The following is a 22,132-nucleotide window of genomic DNA, read 5'->3' as shown; positions in this document are numbered from 1 at the left end:
CTGCTTCAATATGTTCACCAGATAGTTGATAACTATCTTAAAACACATAGTTATCAACTAACTGATGCACTTTTTGGTTGAGCACAGCCTAAAATGATGCTATGGCATAAAAGTAAACCAATGAGCCCCTGCAGCTGAGGAGGACTGATAATTCTCTGTGGTGCCATCAAATGAACGACCTCTTTCACATACACATTGTTAATAAAAATATGGATTATAGCAGCTTTGAATGTTGTGTGTGTGTTTATTTAAATAATTATTTATATCACAATGTCTTATTTATTCAATATTGAACACTTTGGGTTTCATACTTACTCTCATACTTTCATTGTTTTCTGAACTTTAGCCCTTTTTTTTTTGAATATCAGGTGACACAAGCGGACAACAAGGAGGGACACAGGACACAGTTGACAGAGTCACATCATGCTTTTATGACGAAAAAGGAGTTAATTTACAAGACAGACAGTATATAAAACATACATTGAAATAAAAAAAGAACTCATATGTGTTTTATAGACAAGTACATTATTGTTTTATCCTTCCCTTTGAGACCAAGCAGCCATGGGACTGAGCAAAACATGGGTGATCCCTGGAGAAAAGAAGCAGCAGTTAAATCCTATATTTCTATACCTACACTATTTACAGTTCAACAGTCATTTTCCTCTGTCAGACATGGCAAGGAGGTCTACAGATTGGATGACGTGATATGGCTAATAGACCTAATATGTACAGTTTCTGTTCTTCGTATCCAAGGATCCACACATCAAAAATATAAATGTGATAATTCAGGTACAGTCTGATGTTCGGGAAGCCAGAGAAAAGGAGAGTCCAAATTTGGTACTTACTGTATAACAGTCGCTATTGTGAGCCGAGCCATCACTTGACACCGTTCAATTTGACAAGCTGAACAAATTGTCTTTACATTAGCTCTGTATTTAATTGGGGCACTCAGCACCCATTCCTAGGTTTCAGAAGTCAGTAACGACTGTATAAAAGAGGAACAAATATGCATTAGTGCAAAAACTAGTTGAGTGATCGATGAAAAATGTTCTGAAATGTTTAACGAGGTCGGTGCCAGGTTGATAGATAGAGAGAGAGAGAGAGAGAGAAAGAGAGAAGACAACAGAGACAGAAAGAAAGAGGAGAGGATAAGTTCATCCCAGCCAAATTTGAGAAATACACTTTCCATTAGAGGGCTCCAACAAATACAGAGCTATGTCAATGACAGCCTCCTCTCTCTAAGGAGTGGGAGAGAAGCGAGAGAGCGTCACATCGGCTCAGACCTGGAGAATAAAGTCGAAATCTGGCACCATCTCGTTCTTAAAAGAGGAAAAGTTAAATTGTTCTTAAAAGGTAATGTGGAAACCTAGGAATGAGTGCCAACCAGGTCTGTGAGAGCTCTGTACGCCTCCTCCTACTCCAGAGGGATTCTGGGAGAGTGACAAGGTTCAAGATAGATCAATGTAAGTATGCCATTAATAATCCTATCCCCATACTGCATTGATCAGTCCCACCATCCTGCTTGGAATATCAATCGCTTTATCTACAGCTTACATATCCGAGCAGATCCTCTGTGTGTGGATAGATATGTGAACAGGTACAATCATCCCAAGTAAACAAATGCTTCTTTTGTAAGATGCACACTTCTTTGAATATCCGTGAATGCAGGCGCAGATTATTACTTGACCCTGGCTTTGATTTGTACCAGATCCAAAACACTTGAATGGTCTCACTTGCTCTTACAGCAGTTTGTTTCAACCAGTCCCATGGCCCGCAACTATGGCACCCACAGCTCTCCATACAAGTGTAGGTGAGAGTTTGGCAAGACCAATCACTGTATACAAAAGGCATGCATAGATTAAACCTGCTAAGACCACAAGAAAGAAAGTTTGTTCTCTAGAGAGGAGCCGATCGTTTTCCGACCAGCTCTCAGTCATATACAGAGAAAGAATGATGCTGTGATATTCTACTAGTTGGTTATTGTTTGTTATGTTGGTGGTGAGACTGGTGGGGGCATCAGAAAGTATTTGTCTAATCTACAGACTGAGTCCCAGCAAACCAGGTCAGCACTGTTGCTTTTGATCAGATGGAGGCTTGTCCTGATAACACCTTTTCCCCACACAGGTGCCTGAGAGCAAAGCATTGCCCCAGACACCCGGAGTGGAGAGGAGGTCACGCTATGGCTATAAGAAAATCAGTGAAGCACTGACTCGTGAAGCTAACAGTCAATTTGCTCTCTTTAGTGTTTCACTTTAAGAGACCCAGAGTTGTTGGTTTGTTTTCCTACCACATACAATACTGGTACATCAACGGCAACCGTATGGTCCCATTTGTTGCTGTTACTCACGTTGACCACTGGGGGTCAGTATTGCCACGTAGAAAGGGGGGCACTTGTACTTGTCTGGTCAAGGTTAAGATGGAGCAGTTGTCTGTCCAAGGTGCTTTTAAACAATCCTTCAGCAGTGCTCAGCCTTCACCAATCTTATTATACATGAATGTGACTCTTTGCCCAGTTAGAGGAACCTGCCACAGGTAATATTTCTGTGTAACAGATGTGTTAAAAGCTAAAACAACACCATGGATTCAGCCTCCAACATTTGTATGACACCCTGCTCTGAGAGGTCTACTATGGAAATCAGACTAATAAGCCAAGTAATCACCCAATCAGCCGAGCTCACTTCTCCGTCATCCCATTACTGCTCCTCTCAGCTCCCATAATTCAACTCAAGTCTAATCCAATCAAAACAGCAGCTGTAGAATCTGGAGTAAGAGATGGATTCCTTTGGAGCTAATATAGAGTCAGAAATGACTGGACCAAGGCTGCAGAAGTGCAGGTGAGGACAAAATAGTCAAAAATGTATTAAGAGCAAAGCCCCCTTTAACTGAAGAATAGAATGAAAACAATATTACAAACCAAAAAATGAATAATTAAAGCTTGGCTGGTAATGGTGCCATGATTATCTGTGTCTGAGGGTTTGTCTTATTTTAGTCTCCGTCTTTGAAGAGGTCCCGAGCGGAAGGTATCCCTAACAGTGAGGTTACTGCTGCTGCTGCTGCTGTAAATGGGGCGTCTAGACTACGGTACACCAACCCGAGGCAAGGACGAACCGGAGGAGGGAGCGGGGGATCACTCAGCCTACTTTCTCAAGAATCATGGCAGAGGAGATGAATCAGGCTCAGCTCCACTGGTGTCCACAAACACTGGGAGTCTGTCAGCCAGACTGAGGCGACGGCTTGGCTGCAAAGCTGCGCGTACTGGCACCAGGAGAACTGCTGAAGAATTGTTTAGCAAAGTCTTTGTTATATCAATTAAAATATTTATCATAATCTAAAAAACCTTTGATAATGGAGCTCTGGGAGGAAATTTAAGAGAGGAGGATAGATTTTTTTCAGAGAGCATTCAGCTTGAAGGAAAATGAGTTCCTCCAACTTTCAAGTACTTGTGGAGCTTGAATAGATACAAGTGCTTGTTTCAATGAATGGACTGCTTCCTTGTCTCGGTGAACCACAGTCGGCAGATAGTGAGTGTCGGCTCACAGCTTAACACGGCTAACAACAACCCCACCCCCCCTTTCTACATTAGAAGGTTTAAGTGTGACAAGATATCAGCAGAGAAAATACATACAGTACAGTCCATGGGTTTTCATATCCAGAGAAAGATCCCAGAGTGGCACTGTGCAGAGCGGGAAAGTTCCAGAAGTGGGTTTTCAGGAATGGGTAGGGCGTGAAATGGGAACCAATGTTTGTTTGTTTGTTTTTTGGTTTTTTTTGTTTGTTTTTTTTGGGAACCTGGGTCACCCCTTTCATCGTTTGTCTTCACTGATCCAATCACTGCTCCGTATTCGATGGCATCACAAGGAGCAACAAATCATAACACGACAACACTGACTCACAGAACACGTGTCTACTACCACACAACCATATTCCAGCCTAATACTGTGAACAGGGACGACGAGGGTTGGAAATGTTAAGAAGACAGGGACCAGGAAGAGGGGAGGAGGACGGTAAAGAGAGGGAGGAGAAGAAGATAATAAAAACAAAACACACCCTCATCTATGCTTACATTTGTGATTGATGCTTACACAATAACACCATCAACAACCACGACAGACATTGTCACTGTCTTCTAAACCTAGTGTCCACTGAGAAATACCGGGGAATGGAAACACAAAAGGGTCGGCTCAGGGAGAAGAAATGTCCATGAAGGCAACGTCCTGTTCTCAACACCGTGTGAGCCAAAATGCTCGCTGACACATTGTTAATCTATTCTCATTCAGCCTCATGAATCTTTAACAGCTGTTCAGTTATTAATCCTGACACAGAAGCCGGGGTTTCATCATCCCTCACAAGGGACAAAAATGGAGTTTGCAGGATTTAGTTTGCAAAAGTTTTCGAGAGTATGAGGCCCTCTAAAACCTGAGGCAAGCCTATCTTTAGAAACTGTTATAGGTGTGCTTGAGATCAGTGGCTCCCAACTTTTTTTTTTTTTTTATAGTAGCCTATAACCCTCTGTGTATTTGCAAATCCTATGTTGCACATGATAACAATCTTTCACATAACCAGTCAAACCAATGTAACATTAGCCGTGTCAGTTGGTTCAGCTAGTGATAGGACTGGGTTACACCAGCTATTTGTAAATTGATTTGTTAGTTTGTGTGTAAAATCCATTCTAATTACTACTACTAGTAATAGTTAGTTTTCAACTAGAAACTGTAGTAGATCAGGCTGCACCATTAAAACAATGTGTAAACATCTGTAGTGTTGTCTAGTTTTCCGAGTTGTATAACTCCCAAACATAAGAGTTTTAGCAGCCAAATAAAACTAACTTTGTTCTATTTATATGTGAATATGTGTGAAATATGTGTTTCATGCAGTTTACAACGAGTGGGACATATCTGATTATGCTAACCTAATGTTGTTAGCATAATGTTTTGTAATTTGAGGGATATCATGTATTTTGGTGAAAGGTCATTTAAAACCTTACCAGTTTACCTTTTTGGAGATAATTGATAAAGTGTCAGGTCTCGTATATCGACCGTATTCTATTACCTTTAACATTACTGTGAACAGGTCATAATAATAGCTGTTACACCTGGCAGTTAGTGGGTGTAAACAATTAGCGACTAGCAAATTAATCTCTACATAAGAATTAGTTTGTATGGTGCAACCAGTTTTAATTTAATGATGTGCAAATCTCTACTTACTTTAAACAGGCTGCATTTTAACTCGGCAAATATTCAACTGACAAACACCTGTGCACTCTCTCCAGAAGAGGCAAAAATATCCAGTATTTGAAAAAAAAGAAGGGCCACATATTAACATTTTTTTTCATGTCTCAATATACGCCCGGTTTCTCGGCACAAGTTCAGCCCACTTACAGTGCGGCTGCCAGATGCTACTTCCACATCTGGACCAATTCTGGAACACACACACAAAATCTTCCAGGCTGTCAGCCAACACTGGAGGATAACAGCTAGAATCAGCCCAGATGTGGAAGTGTATGGGCCAGACTCGGGCCAAGGACCCAGGCATATGTTGGGCCAGAATTTTAATTTTGCTATCTCTTGAAATACCTCTGATTTAACTTGTGAAACTATATTAGAAACCAAAGCTTTAGATTAAGTCTCTTTTGTTGAGCAAGATATTGCTCTGTCTGGTTTCAGTTGATATGCCAACTGAGATGTGAACAGGCAGTCTAGTGTAAGTGAGATTTATTGGGTCTTGAGAACAGAACAGTCCCACATGGAGGACGAGGAGCTTTAAAATGGGAAACAGCTAAAAGGTCATGGAGAACAACAGCTGAGTAAATTAAAATGGAGGACAAACAAAACAACAGAACACTTCAAAGAAAGTTTTTGTCATTTTTTTGTTGTTTTTAAAACCACAGTACTACTCTCCACTATACGATACACATGGTGTGGGTAGGGTTAACACGACTTCATTTACATTTGAATCCTCGATCTCCAGCCAGGGACCCCTCCCAAAGGAGGACCCAGTGGGGGTGTAAGGGGGGTGGGGGTGGGGGTGGTGGGGTTGAGGAGGGGGGATGCACTGGGCTAGGGGGGCAGAGACATTCGCGCACTGACCGTGTCAGAGACAGAGAGAGAGAGAGAGCACTCAGCATCGCACTTTGTGATGGCTGTGGTGCACTGTCAATTTGCATGTTTATTCGCATCTAACTATGTGTGTTGCTCCTACCATTTCAAATAACCTTGATGTTGTGTGTTTTGTGTGAATGCGTGTGCGTTATGGGGTGCAACTTTATGCAAGCACAGTGACAGCAGATGGTCCTGTAATCATCCTGACAGCTTGTAAGATGGCAGTGATGGCAATAATTATTATTATATAACTGAATCATGCACACACTACTGTATAAAAAAACAACCTACAGATACTATGGCTTTGTTTCTTCACTCACATATATACATCACTTCTCTCTCAGAGAATGAATTTTGGCTTTATGTTTCTACATACAGTATTGTTGGAATGTACTATTTTAACAGAGTAACTATTTGTGGTGCACACTCACTCTGTCGGCCAGTTATTGCACTTTTCCTGAGAAAAGGTGCTATACAATACTAGGATGAATGTGTTGATATGTATGTGAACACCTCCATAGTGCTACTGTGTGTCCTCTGTCTGCCTCTGAGTATGACCCAACCCTCCAGGCTGCTCCCCCCTGGCAGCACTGGGAAGGTCAGGCGTCCACCAACGCAGCAGAGGGCAGGGACAGGGCAGGGCGGAGGCCGGTGGGTCGTCCCTCTCCTGTTGATGAAAGAGCATATGATCTAGAGGAGAGAAAGCAGAGGTCACATTGACTTCTTTCTTCCCTCCTCTGCTACTGAGCAACCCTCCCGTGGCCACCAGCCCGGCCCCTTCTTGCTCTTGCTTGCATTGGTTGCTATGGTTACCGTAGCTGCCCGTGTCCGGTGGGCTTGACTTCCTAACCAAACTCTCCGGCCCACGGGCAGCCACGGTAACTCCCGGGTAGTGCGCTCGTCCCAAACTCACACAGCTAACGTTGTCGCAAATTCTAACGTAGTAAAGGCCAAATCATGTTTTGTTTGTCTATTTGTCATTTATGTGAATGGTCCAAATTCATTCCTTCTCACCAAATATTATAATCAGATCATCTTCTACATCCATTAAGCTTTTGCTCATTAAAACAAATGACATATGATAATGTTAATGAAGTGTTTGACCCAATATAATCCCCCTCACTGTTCAGTCGTGGTCAGAATAGATAAAGCTGGCTGTTATACTGAATACTCTATAGAAAACATATTCAAATTTTCTTTCAAAACCATTTGTTTTATTTAGCTGTATAAATTTACAACTTAACTCTCAACTGCAACTCTACATGCATGACTCTTAACAAGGCAGATTTTCTTGGAGCATAGCTACAAATTCTATAAATGGATGGCAGCCAGGTCTCCTTGAATTACATTCCTCTTAAAATCCCTGACTGCACAGAATACAGTAAAGGGAAATTTTAATCAAAAGGAAATCTTTTTCATTTCCTCATTAATGTAACCAAGAGACAGGACTACCAGTATTCCACAGCTCGGTAATCATGCCAATTCACAACTTATCGCCTATGATTCTTAACTCTATTATTCTTATCAAGCATGGATGACAAGTAGCTCTTTCCAATCTATCATTACTGCAGTTCCTTACAGTATCATTCAAACATATTTTTCACCACATGCTGAATAAAACCACTGAGAGGCAGAGAGGTCAGGGTCATTTTGTTCTCGTTCACAAATCAAACCAAATCGAGTCATGGCTCCGGTTTTGATGTGGGCGCTCAATTTTGAAAGGAGCCATGGACAGGAACTTACATTGTGCTTTCAAACTTCTTTGCGAGTCAGTGGCTGTGTGCGTTTGCGTGTGTCAAACACGTTTTTGGGACGTGCTCATGCCTCCCCCGAGGGACCCCTGGCTGCGTTGTTTCATATCATCTTCATATTGAACTTCCTGGTCCCTCCCGAGGAGCCTCCAGTTGCGGGTTCGGATTTCCGGAAAGAGTACTCCACTGTGAAGTTGTTCTTGCGTTGGCCGCGTCCCCGGCTCCACACGAACAACAGCAGGAAACAGAAGAGGACCACCCCCAGGAAGGTGATGCAACCCATTGCAGTGGAGACCAAGATGGTGGTCAGGTCCAAGGTGAACTTGAGGAAAACACGTGTGCTGTTCAGATTTGTGTCGTTGAAGAACTCGCCGCTGTACAGCGAGCGGTTGAGAAAGAAGGCTGAGGCGGCGTCAAGCGGCTGGCCACGCACTGTGAGTGTGGCGAAGTAGGTGTCATTACCTCCAGCGTTACTGGCAATGCAGATGTATGTTCCGCTGTCGGTGAGCTGGGCGTAGCGGATCTCCAGGGTGCCACTAGGGAGAACAGTAATGCGCCCTGAGCTCTTCGCTGTGATCCGTCTACGCTGTGGGGAAATCCAGACAATAGCAGGTGCAGGTTCTCCCTCAGCTCGACACAGAAAACTCACTGGCTGGCCTTCACGAGCGATCACCTGTGGGAGGCGGAGGAAAGGAGTGCATGGACTAATAAACGCAGGAGAGTCAGAAAACACAGCAGAATAATTACACAGCGAAATCTGACAGTGTTACATAATACTTTTTGCAGCAGAAGCTATTCTCATGACCTCAGTTATCAAACCAATAGCTTTTGCTCTTATCTTACTTAGTATTAAACCTAAATGTAGATGAAGATGATCTTCATTACCTGCTGCAGCTTGCGGTTGCGTATCTTAGGTTTCTGGCATGTAAAGTGATCGAAGAGTGCAGAATCGGTGAAGGTGCTGAGGCTGACCCCTTGCACCTCCACCGGCCCCGCACACACCGGCACTCTGCCGTCAAAGTTGAGGGTCTTGCGTCTTTGCAGGATCCACAACAGACGGCAGTCACACATCAGGGGGTTCCCATCCACTCTGAGGGTCTCCAGACTGTTGACAGAGTGGAAGGAGCCCTCTTCCAGAGTCTGCAGGTCGTTGGAGGAGAAGTTGAGCACCCGGATCTGCCGGAGGCCTCCGAAGGCATGGGGCTCCACTGTCATCAACCCTGTGCTTACCATGATGAGCTCCTTCAGTCTGAGCAGGTCCTTGAAGGCCCAGGGCTCTAGTGTGGTGATGGGGTTGTAGGAGAGGTTGAGGTGGGTGAGGTGCACCAGGTTCTTGAAGGAGGCGGAGGGGACAGAGGTGATGTTGGTGTTGGTGATGGAGAGCCAGTGGAGGTCCAGGCCCTGGAAACTCAGAGGGGAGATGTACTCCAGGTACGGCCAATGATCGATGTCCAGACCCCGCAGGTTGGAGAGCTTGCGGAAGTTCTGGTCCTCCAGGGCAGTGATGCTGAGGTGACAGAGGCGAAGGGTGACCAGGCTGCGGAGATAGGACAGTGTCTGGCCAGAGATGGATGTCAGGTTGCAGCGCTCTATTGTGAGATCCTCGAGTCCCAGCAGCCCTGAGAATGCCTGGAGAATACAGGGGACAGAGGGGTTTAATGTGAATGTTCAGTGTTGATGTGAAGACACTACTCTACACTTAACTGGTGACAGAAACTTAAAAGGGCCATTAGCTACTAAATGTCTTGTATAATACACCTCAGAATATACTCCACTACTACCAGTATGAAAGTCTGATCCTCCATGATCTAATTTCTTAAAAATAAAGTAAATGTTCTTCCATCCAGTTTTTCATTAGTAAAACAGTCATGTACTGGACTGGCAGGATACTGGATGGCTTACCTTGTGGGATATGTAAACCAGGTCGTTGTCTCCCACCTCCAGATGTTTCAGACTCCTCAGATCCTGGAAGGTGTAGTCCAATAAAATCACCATTTTATTCTCACTCAGGTCCAGGCTGGTCAGATTGCCCAGCTTGGCGAAGGCCCCCATGGGCACTAACTTCAGCTGGTTTCCCCTTAACTTCAGCACTTTAAGACTCTGGAGGGTGGCGAAGGCATTGGGCTCTAATGTGGCAATGAGGTTCTCACTCAGGTCCACTTCCTCCAGTCGTGGGTATGGTGCCAGGTCACCGGCCTGCACCCAGCGGAGCCGGTTCTTGCTGAGGTCCAGGAGCTGTGTCTCTGTGGGAATGCCCTCTGGGATGTTGGTGAGCCGCCGCCGCTGACACGACACCGACCTCAGCTGAGCCGAGCACTCGCACCGTGGCGGACAGGCCTGGCTACTTCCTGGCAGCGTCAAGGTTATCATGGCAACCAGAGAAGCAGCTAGGACCCATCGCCACACCCTCGGCCATGGCACTAAGGCACGCCCACCAGGGCCAGGAGAGCCAATCATGGCCCTGGTCCTCTGACTCCTCGCCTGTCGCAGGCAGGGTCAGTACACCATACACCTGCAGGACGAGAGAGGGAGAAGACAGGAACAGAAACAGAGAGGGGAGAGACAGGAAAAAAGAGAAGTCAGTAAAGACAGGAAGAGGATGTGAAAAAGAAAGGAGCCTATCATCCATCATCTCCCAGGCTCATAAAAATTACATCCACATGGCTGTAAATTATCTATGTGTTCTGCAGTTTAAGTAATATTGTACTGAAAGCTGTGGAGATTTGAGACATATCATGACACGGCATTAAAATACAACTGACGAGACCCCATTACAGGAACCCAGATCCCTTTAAGATATTTAACATAATTTGTCTTTTCACTAATTCATCTATGGATTCATGGAGAACTGGGACACTGGGACCTTCTTGCTTCAGCTGAATTCATGCATGTTGCATCTCCTCTGCTCTTGCAGCACTGAGGCCGTCTGCTCCATTTTGACAAACACAATGAATTTATTATCACCACGCACAAACACAGACTGAGCTCCTCAACAACCACGCACGCCGTCGTGCCTATCCGAACGCGAGAAGAAATAGGTGTTTGAATCGCTGTGTACTCAAGTCATGTTATGTGTTTGATCAGGTATATGCTGATGCGTGTATGCGTAGGATGTGGCATTTTGCTGGGTATGAATTAAAAATCGTTTTGGTCCCTCTTGCACGAAGATGAGATGAATCACTCGTGCTTTAACATTCCTTCAGGCAACCTGTCATCTCTCCCACGCACTGTTTTTCAACTCAGAGACAGTCAAAGAGCACCTGGCATTAGATCTGGAACACAACAGTGTCCATCCACTTACCAGGAAAGGGCAGGAATACTGTCATACTTGAAGAAAATGTTGCTTAATAAGAAAGTGTGGAAAGTTTTTTTTTTTTGCTTTCAGACAGAAACTGCTTACCAGACACCCCAGATGTTAAACTTGACTATTTACTTGAATGTTTGTTTTTCAGATGAAGTGAAAATGAGAGAGAATACACTATATCACCACCACCAGGAAGTATCATGTTAAAATGCACTCTGATGCTGGCAGTGGAAGGAGGAAGAGCCAAACAGATTAATAATATATGAGTTGGTTTGTGCTTAATGGGCAGAGGGCGAGTCGCAGAGTTGAAAGAGCCAAAAGTTGTCAGTATCCCTCTCTGCTGACGGCTTCGCCTCAATTCTCTTTCTAGCAAGTTGGATTTAGAAAAACAGCCTCTTGAATGCCTAATCATATCTGACTGTTTCAATGCGTCGGCATCAATGGGATCAAACAGGATGAAATGGGATTAAAGCTAAATTTAAATGATGGCAGACACAAATTCTTTGCACACATGCACAACACTCATATTTTCACACATGATAACACACACACAAACTGCAGTAAAACCCCCAGAGATTGTGTCTCATCTACTAAGCCTCAGGGTGGATAAATCCCGCCATTTTCGACAGGCCTGGAAAACACTGTTTACAGATCCCGTATCTGAAGGACCTGGTTGAAATCTGGCATGATTTTTTTCCTTTCGCTTGCAGACAAAACGCAGGCACAGAGAGGCTGCTGTGCCGACCGCTGCGGAAACTGACCCATTTCTCAGCAACAACTCAGCCTCGCACTGTCAACCAGCAACAACTCACCATGACCACAACAACAGAGCAGCAAACCTCAGTGTCTCCACGGAATAGAGCCCAGGAGAGGAACAGAGAGATCTGAAAAACAAACACGAGTATACAGATGTTCTGAAGTAACAAGCTATTTATAAACTGAAATCAAACAAAATTTGCGTGTGTGTCCCGGCACCATCTGGCAAATTTTTTGTGGCAGTGACATGATGATATTTTAGATGTTTTAGTGGCACAGCTCTAGCATTGGCGATGTTTGTCGGTTGGTTCACTGCCTTGGCCCAGACTGAAAATATCCTGACAACTACTCATGGCCCCCCGAGGATGAATCTTAACGACTTTAGTGACCCCCTGACTTTTCCTCCAGTGCCACGGTGACATTTGTGATTCAGAGTGAAATATCTCAACGGCTATTGGATGGTTTGCCATGAAATTTAGAACAGACATTTAGGGTCTCTTTAGGATAAATTCATCAGATTTTTCTTCCAATGCCAATTCCAATGAGATCAAACTTTTCAGTCATTTAGTGAAATATCTCAACATCCACTCTGAGGATTGGCACAAACTTTTGTGCAGATCATGATGGCCAGATGATGAATGCTCATAACATTGATGATAACTTGTTTTTTTTATTGAAATATCTGTTGGAGAGATGAAATATGGTTTAATCTATTATTTGTAGATGTCAGTGTGCTAAGATGATAAAATAAGTTGTTAAGGATATTATTGCTGAACATCAGCAAGCTAGCATGTACTAGCATTTAGCTTAAAGTACGGCTTTGCTTCGGCTGCTAGCATGGCTATAAAGTCTTGGTCTTCTTCTGAGTGTATATAGCGTCTGTGTGTGTGTGTGTGTGTGTGTGTGTGTGTGTCAGTGCATATCTGCCCAGCTCTTCGGCAGTGTGATGGATGCAACCTGTCTCCAACCCCCACCCCCCAACCCCCCCACTCCACCCCAGAGAGTCATGCTATGGGTCAGTGGCAGAGTCGCAGCATGAATCAGTGAGCTGACATCGTCAAGGCACACAAGGTCCTCACTGCTTGACTCAAGGACAGGCGGGGATCCTTAAAACACACACACACACTTCATCAAACACATAGACCCAGAGGAGTCTGCACCATCATCCAGTGAGCAGGCAAATACATATACACCTTTACTCTCACTCCCATCCTAAACACAGAGGATATGTTTTTCTACCATTGTTGCAGCAGGTGGTTTTATCAGCAGACTGCGTCCTTCTGTGCATCTGACTGCTTCCATATTTCTCTTGAAAATTAAAGAGCACAGGGTTAGTCTTACATCATGTTCCTACACCTGGACAGGCGACACACACAAAATCCCAGCAGGAGTCCCCAAATCCACACTACACACTGTAAATTAACATCTGCCAGATGTTAAGGCAACAGCAGTGGCAAATCCCACAACTATCTAGACAGTGTGGAAGGCAGAGTCTGCCACAGGCCAGCTGTCCATAGAGAGAATGGAAGTAAAATGGGAGGGAAATCAGCCCAAAAGCTAAAAATAGCTAAGTTTTAGACAGCTGACCTAATGAACAGATGTTGGGGAACGACATCCCTGTCTAATCGCACATGCATCATCACAACACTGATGACCACGGCCAGATGTTTCAAACACCCGTTGTCTCACCGAATGTAGACCGTCAGGTTAATCTGATTAAAATTAGGGTCTCCAAGAAAAGACGCTTCTCAAATAACTATGGAGAAAAATAAGGTGGCGGACATTGTCTGGTGTGTATTTGTGTGTTTGTGAGGCAGTGTGTCTGACCGTAAATAGGTCATCCATGCTGACTGGTAGCCTTTATAAGCCTTTATATTTGGCCAGCAGAGCGTGGCTCTCCTCAACCTCAGTATCTGTCCCTCCTAAGCTTTGTCTGGCTTTCTGTCTCTCGCCCTCTCTCACTCTCTCACACACACACACACACACACACACAGACACACACACACACACACAATAAAAACCTCAAAGAGACACAATTCAGCATCAGTGATGTATGAGCAGTTGAGCAGTCAGCAGGTTATTAGAGAAAGCTTTTACATTTTATTGTTGCAAACAAACCGAGGCACAAACTTGACATTTTTACATCCATAGGAAAGCTGACAGTTTGTACTTTCCATTGCTAAGTAGCTATAAACCTGGTATTAAATCTGTGCTTAGTCACTCCATTTTAAGCCCAAGTCAAGTGTGGAATATAATTTAGCAGCTTTTTGAAGGGGGTGGGGGGGGACTGTGAACGGTCAGGGGAGAAGACAACTGTGGTACATTTCTTCAAAGCAGAGATATACAATTTCATTAAAGTCTGAAAAGACTAATTTTGGCCATATTTATCTTCAAGAAATACCAGCTAGCCCAGGTCAAACATAAAAGTTTCTTTTCCAAGTCTGAAAAGTCAGATTATGTGTTTTGTGTCTCTTCTGTCTACGTTTAAGTCTCAACAAGGATTTACAGTTCCAAGACTGAAGGTGGCAAATAAATAAATAAAAAGAAAACATAAAATAACAATGCCTAAAGCTGTGACGATAACAAGGAAAAACTGTCATCACAACATAGTTAGGTGAGAAAATGGAGGATGAGCCCGAGGAAGAGCTTCACAGATCCCCACAGTGACGAGGCGTAGAACGTCCGGAGAGATAAAAAATCTGAATAAAAAAAGTGGAACAAACAGAATACGAACACATTCACAAACTTCTGGTCACTTGTCGACTTCATGAACATCGTGACAGCGACAACCAGTGACAGCCAACGACAACATGAACCGTAAACCACAGCTCCCAGTGTTTACAAAGAAAACGGAACATTTTCCAAGCTGACATCAGTCCAGTGAGCTGCAGTGTGAAATGTCAAGGACGCTGCAGTTGTTTTGAGTTTGCAAAGAGAGACGATACTCGTGACGGCGCTCGGTGCCATGCAATCCTACTGTAGCTTCACCCACTTCCTTCCTCTAAGAACTCTGAGTCACTGAGGCAGTGAGTGTGAGCTGATCTAGAGTGACATGCTGCCTGGTTTGACCCCCAGCTGATTACAGACAAAAACACAAAGCGTGGACTTGACTGCTGCAGTACAGTTTCATTGCACAGCACATTGCAATATACAGTATTTAGATAATTAATAATTCTTAGATGTAAAATAATGTACTTCAACAAGTTATGTCACATTCTCATGCTCACATTCATCCTTCAAATCCTATATCCTGACTTTAGGTTAAACCATTTCACTGGGTCACGGTATGTAGTTTCTCTTGTTTCAGGTGGATCTGGAGTAAGTCTGCAAGTAAATAAGATTATAAGAAATAAGATTACAGAACTAGATGCACGACCAAATGAATTAACATGACAGAGATTTGTTGCCATTCAAAACCAAAAACGCACTAAGTGAATGTTAAATATCTTTTATTTTACCTGCTACTTGTAAAGTGAGGGGGTTGCAAAAGGGGTTGTAATCTGTATTTTTCATAGTAAGAATGTGAAATCAATGTGAAAACAGTGTGATAATATGAATGGGGTCGCTCATCGTGAGGAACCTGTTGCACCTGCCTGGTGCTTCGTGATACGTCTCTAAAAAGTTGCTGTAGGTTGGAGGAAGGTGATTGATAAATGTGTCATAGCAGAAAACTTTTACTGCAAAGTGGCTCTTTAAAACACTCTAAATATAATTCAGACAAGTTTGATGAATATGGTCCAAGGTCACACACACACACACACACACACACACACACACACACACAAGCTGTTGAGCTGAGGATGCAAGGTAACATATCCACACTGTCAGTCTCAATCCTCTCATAGACTCCTGACAACATGAGTCTGCAGCATAGCAAGAGGCTTACAGCACACACACACACACATACACCCAACCACACAGACAAACACAAACACACACACACACAGTTCATCATCGTTTTGAAGAAGCATCACCCCTTGCTGATGACTGTCTCCTCGTACAGAGGATGATGTTTCACGAAACGAGAGACGTTTTATGACTCACGCATCATCCTACTGTACTGCTTCGCCTCTAGCCGGGTGATCCCCAAAATACTTCACAGATCTCTCTGATTTCTCTGAGCTGATGTATGTCTGCATCTTTCCCGAGCAGTGCAGCAAAGTGAGGTGCCACTAGTACTGAGTGTTTGTTAGCAGAAAGCGGCAGGAGCTGAGGAAGCCAAACTCCAGCCTCAGTTCTCTACCGGCACCAAAGTCAAAGCCAAAATCACATTGAAACAGAACATCATGCACAGTGCATCAAGAACAATGCCTGACAGCCACTGAGCATCTGCAACGCAACAAACAAAAGCTAAAACAAGCTTACAAGAGATACAACCTTATACAATAATAAAAAAATTAAAATACATGTGCTGCTTGTTCATTAAGGGGAGAGAATCTCTTCCAGTCCTCAAAAGACTTCTCCAACAAAGATCACACCATCGAAAACAAGTTACTTTCATCATGCTAAAAATAATTTTAATGTCAGAACACACACACACACACACACACACACACACACACACACACACACACACACACACACACACACTATAAATGTCCCTGAATTCAGACAGGAGCTGTCTGGGTTGGTGTGTGGGCAGGATGTAGACAACGTTAAGTGGATTAGAAGTGAGATGAGCCCAAAAGGTCGTTTCATCCATGTGTGTGTCCAAGTGCGTGCGTGCGTGCGTGTGTGTATATGTCATGTTTTCACTTTGAACTTCACCAACACTGAGCCCTCAGTGAGGGGCGCCGGGCACAGCGGGGAGTCTGACTGCCAAATCCCATGACACTGATAGCTTTAGTCTGTATCAGTTTCACTCAGTGCAGCAGAAGTTACTCAAAGTGATTAGTCACAAGCAGCTAATCCATAAAACTTCATCACTGAATATTTACTGAACTGTATGGAGTTAGCATGCTCTACAATCGATTGCTACGGAAATAGTTTAAAAAGTTTGATAGTTCTGCTGAGGAGGTCTGGTTTGTTTGTCTGTTAGTTAACAGGATCTCAAACTTGAAACCCGGGACAATGTTAGGCCAAGTGTCAAAAACCCGGCTCCTGATCTGCATCCAGGCAAAGGATTTCTCAGAGTTGTAAAATATGGCAGATTAAAATTACGCTTCACTGCAACGCCTCAAATGAATGTGTTCTTCAGTCAGGTGACATTAAACCAGAGGAGGTGCGACAAGATATTGTCAAAAAAAACAGCACCAGCCTCAAAAAATTGAGAAAAAGGTGGATGTGTTTCCACTTAGGTTTTCTTTTCTTTTCTTTTTTTCAATGCACAATACAAACAGGTGGACAGACACACACTTTACTGACAGAAAAGTCTATTGTGTTTTCACTGCAGTAAAGTGTTTGGAACATTCATTTTATTCACAAACAGTCATGACTTGAATATTAACATGAATACTGCATAAGTATAGCACCCTGCACATAAACACACTCACAAAATGTTTTCAGAGGGCAGAGAATGTGGAGGGGTCAGGCGGTATCGACTGTACCGGTGGGTGAACACGTTCAGCTTTATGGCCCAGCGGCATACACAGAGCAGACATACGATGCATATTTATCATATGTATTCCACAAATTTTTGAACAATAACCCCTGAATTTTACAAGCAGCATGACACACACAACCAAACCGTCCATCAGGGTTTGAATGGCAGGGAACACATTTATATCTACAGTATCTTCTTGTCTGTAATGATTGTCATGATTTCAGACATACCTAAAGTGGACATTACCATTTCCTAACCTTTACATCATGTGCCTGTCCCACAGACAGTAAGACCTAACTACAGCTTGTTTAATGCACTTTACCTTCAGAATTGCTGAATTAGATTATGTCAGGATGATGAATGTTAATGTTAGCTAGTTTCTAATTTGTAATTCATCTAACTAAAGTTAACTGGCTGATAGTTCACCCCTTCATTTACGATGCTGGCTTGGCATTTCATTACAAATGTAAAATGTCGTATTATCTAATTTCAACAAACACTGGTGCTCAGTCATAAGCAGTGAGACGATGGAGGGTTAGTTGTTGTAGAGATACGTTTTAACATCAATATATACTTCATAATTTCATTTCAACAGTATTTTGTGTGGTGGTTTACTTTGTCTTTTACCTCTATGATATTATCTTTTTTTGGGGGTGGGGGGCTTCTTGCCTTTGTTATAGTGACATTGATATGCTCTACCAGGTAAGCCACCGGGTGCCCCTGATATTAGCTTTTATAATAGTCACCCCTTTTTGTTTTCACCCAGTAGTCAAAAGTAATGAAGTACATTTACTCTAAGTATTGTACGTAAGTACAATATTGAGATACTTGTTCTCACATTTCCATTTTATGCTACTTTATACTTCCACTCCACTACATTTCTGAGTGAAACATTGTACTTTCTACTCCACTACTTTTACATGACAGTTTTAGTTTAACAAACAAGACACTGTAACACTTCACAGTTCACTGAAGCATGAGCCCGCACTGTACTGGCTTCCCTTTTGCCCCGGAGAAAAAGTCGAATTCACACTCTGCCTTCAATGCACGCAGGGGGAGACATTTCATCAACAAATCAACAAATACATTTCTTTTAGCTTGTGAAGACTTATTTCATTGAACCTTAATCTTCACATTAAGGTCCATGCGCCCGGCAGCAGGTAAATATGAAATATGAAATAAATAAAATTTGCTGACAATAACTGGATGTGAAATCCACAAATGCAGTTGATACTCGGGTCTCAGAGTGAACAAAAGTCTCAAGAACAGAGAAACTACCTCTTACTCTGGTGTGCGTTGACTTTCTTCACGACAAGTATCTGATGCACACCTGGTTGGTCCTGAGATCTAGCCGTTGCTGCTGTTCCTGTCGTAAATTAGTTGGGAGATTTTGCATCAGTTGTGACGCTGAGAACATGCATATTGAGAAAGATACATTATTTTTGTTTCACTTCTTTGATGTCTTGTGCTACTTTGTTCCTTGCTTGAATTTGCTCCCACTCAATGCAGGCTTTGTTATTTTCCCCTCTGTTATAATGAGCAACAGTGCTGTGTAGTCCAGATCATCAAATCCATGACAAACATCAATGAAGTGTGTGTGTGTGTGTGTGTGTGTGTGTGTGTGGGCATGTTTCAGTCCTCTGAAGTGATCATATCAGTACATCCAGTTTTTCCTGCTGTAATTATTTTCTCTGAGCAAACCAGACCGGGAAGAGAAAACTGTGTGAAGCCTTCGCTAAACCGTCCACCTGTCGAAACGCAGCACCATCTATTGTGACGCAGTTGATCCTGTACGGTCGCTCAGGTTACAGTCATAACTGGCAATTGTAAAAAATGAAAATTGGCCAAAAGTATTCCTAATCCCAAAATTAAGAGCTAAACAGTTTTCAGTGTCTCAGCTTTCACAGCATTGGTATTTCAACCTTTATGTCAAATCCCCTGTGCACCTAAAATAGATTAAAGTGAAATCCTACATGTAAACCTACACACACATGCACGCACGCACGCACGCACACACACTTCCTCTCTCTCTCTTTCTCCCTCTGTCTTTGTTTCCTCTTTCTCTTTCTGGGTGTAATCTGACAGCTGAGGAGAGTCCTGTGTTTGACAGTCGTGATAAATATACACGGAGGGACGGTGGGATTAAAGGGAAAAACAAAAACAAAAAACAAGACACTGCAGCAGCCAGTGAATCACTTCAAACACTGTTTGTTCTCTTCAAAAGTAGAACAAACATCTATGAATTTATTTAACACTGTTGTGTCCCATCTGTTGCCTTTCATTTCTGACTCTTGTGGAACAAACACACATTGACATGAATTGACAGACATATTGTTAAATCTTTAGAAAAAAAAAAAACATATTTGGACCAATAGATAAACAATTTCAATTTACAAAACTCAGTCTTGATGATCATCCCTCTCATCCAGGTATTTATTTGTTCAAGTTTTTGATAAGAAGGTAACAGGATGACAAGAATGTTAACATGTTGTGATCTAAAATGTCTATTAATCTAAGGATAAAGTTATGTTTTATATGTTTCTTATTGTCAATAAATCTGATGAAAAGACCAAGAGGAACAATGAACTGACCCTAATAACAAGTTTGTGTGTGTGTGTGTGTGTGTGTTTGTGTTTGTGTTTGTGTAGCCAAACCCTGATCTTATTCCTCTGTGGCATCGAGCTTCACTGTCCAAACACTATTAAAAACACACACTGTGGCTCTGGGTGACATGTTCCTTCATTACCATGCACATGGGCACAGTAGTTTATTTTGAGTCAGTCCCACATAGACTGTCCTGCAGCTGGAAAATCTTATGAGCATAAATAATCCGCATCTGAAAATAGTCCCAGACAAATGCAGTTTACTCTTGTTTGACTAATGTTTGAAAAAAAAGAAATATAAAAAACAAAACGAACTACTCTGGCCTTTTTAAAAAGTGAATCTTTTTTTTATTTCTTCAGGACATTTTCAAAGGGGAACAACCACAAACAAGAAAATATTGCTGATTTTAATCTTTTCATGGGATCTGTTGACAATAACAAAAATATAGAGTAGGTCAAAAGTCTTAGATCTAATACACAGATGAAAACCTCTGAATCTCTTTTGGAGCCTACAAGAAATTGTTACGGATCTGAAATGGCCTTATTTTGATTATTTGGGCTAATATATATATTATATTAAGGATTAAAAGATGTTTCTTTCTATCTCAATGTACTCCAGTTTATGATGAGACTTCTGGCTGTGGCAGGACTTGAAATTTCACTAGTGATCAGTGGGTAAACATGTTTTTTTCTTTTCCATATGTTCTGTTATTTTAGTCTGTGTCTTTATTTTGCAGTTTTTATGTTCCACTAAAAGAATAAAAAATTATGTTAAAAAAAAGGAAGTGATCTGCACGTACAGTATATACGGTTCATTGACATTTTAAAAACTTTCTTACTGCACTTCCTGTTTCGTGTGTCTTCCATTCTTCTGTCACCAAACAACTCGATAAGTCACAATTGGTTGCTCGCAGTCTACTCATTCACAAAGCCAAAGCACAGTGTATTTTCATTGGCTAATTAAAGACCAATAAATATTTGATGTCCATTTACAGCGGACAGTGGGTCTGGAGAGGTTAATGGTTGGTCAGACATCTAAACTCAAAGTGTAATCTTCTGAAAACAAAGAGCAGTCAGTATCGATCAGGCTTCATCTCTAGTGAACATGGATCCTTTTGTTTTACTAGAAGGTCTGGCACGTTTAATTAGCTGTGGCTACTCTGATGATTCTCACACCCTGCAGTGTTTTGACCTGCTTTTCTCCGGCTCCAACCTGAGCACATGGCTACACATGCTGAGAGCACAGACTCAGCGCGCACGCACGCACACACACACACACACACACACACACACACACACACACACACACACACAGTGTATTAAACAAACAACACAGGGCAACCCAGAAATGGAGCTTATTAGATCGGTCACCTCGCCTGCAACCATATGGCCTCTGCTCAGATTACGGTTACGTCTTTAGGTATTCACGCCGCTCTTTGCGATTCAGTCACAGTAAACCCGTGCACACTTTTTTTTTCCACCACATGACATCACACTTTCCTCTGCAACTCATAATAAAGTCATGTGATCCGGAGGGGGTCAGGGGCCACGGCGTTATTATAAATCTCCAGTGCAGTGGTCATTGGGGCTTCGTCGGCAGACATTAGTGGCATGCCATGGCTAAAAGGGGAACAGATTGGTTTACATGCCAGCTAAAGTCAACCACTCATTATCGCTAAATCACCGGGTCTGTTTAAACTACTCTAAAGGCAGCTCTGACTCACGCGTATACACACACACTGATGCCATATACAGTATCAACACAGGCAGGTCAGTGAAAGCAAAGAATTAGAATCACAAAAACTTTATTTTATCTTCAGGAGACGATGGAAATTCGCCTTTGACGTTCCTCACAAGTAAGCTATGTACAAGACTCTTTCTCTAATTGACAGACTTTCCTTGGCTACACATTTTAACCTTATTCATGTGCATTCAGCAGTTATGGCAACTACAAGTGTTGTCCTGTTATCCGGGACGGGCCTCATTAGTGAGCAGGATGGAGCGGCCATAGAGCCCATTTCCTCATGCTGACAGATGTACAAAATCACCTTTTTGTTCTGGGTTCAGAGGGGAGCAGA

At 42.8% G+C, this 22,132-nt stretch overlaps 1 protein-coding gene across 1 annotated transcript in view; it reads right to left on the bottom strand.

Moving 5' to 3' along the window:
• Positions 1–411: 411 nt before the first annotated feature.
• The window catches only part of LOC130179196 (leucine-rich repeat and immunoglobulin-like domain-containing nogo receptor-interacting protein 3), a 39,268-nt gene continuing 17,547 nt past the window's right edge, over positions 412–22,132 (bottom strand). The window contains exons 2-4 of the mRNA XM_056392020.1: positions 9,752–10,361; positions 8,735–9,478; positions 412–8,522 (exon numbers count right to left, since the gene is read on the bottom strand). Of these exons, the coding sequence (XP_056247995.1) occupies positions 7,953–8,522; positions 8,735–9,478; positions 9,752–10,306 (1,869 nt within the window). The 5' untranslated portion in view covers positions 10,307–10,361 and the 3' untranslated portion in view covers positions 412–7,952. The remainder of the gene's footprint in view (positions 8,523–8,734; positions 9,479–9,751; positions 10,362–22,132) is intronic.

This window comes from Seriola aureovittata, chromosome 12 (assembly GCF_021018895.1).
Source record: "Seriola aureovittata isolate HTS-2021-v1 ecotype China chromosome 12, ASM2101889v1, whole genome shotgun sequence".
NCBI lineage: Eukaryota > Metazoa > Chordata > Actinopteri > Carangiformes > Carangidae > Seriola > Seriola aureovittata.
The sequence above is the reverse complement of the archived record's forward strand: the minus strand, read 5'-3'. Positions and strand labels throughout refer to the sequence as shown.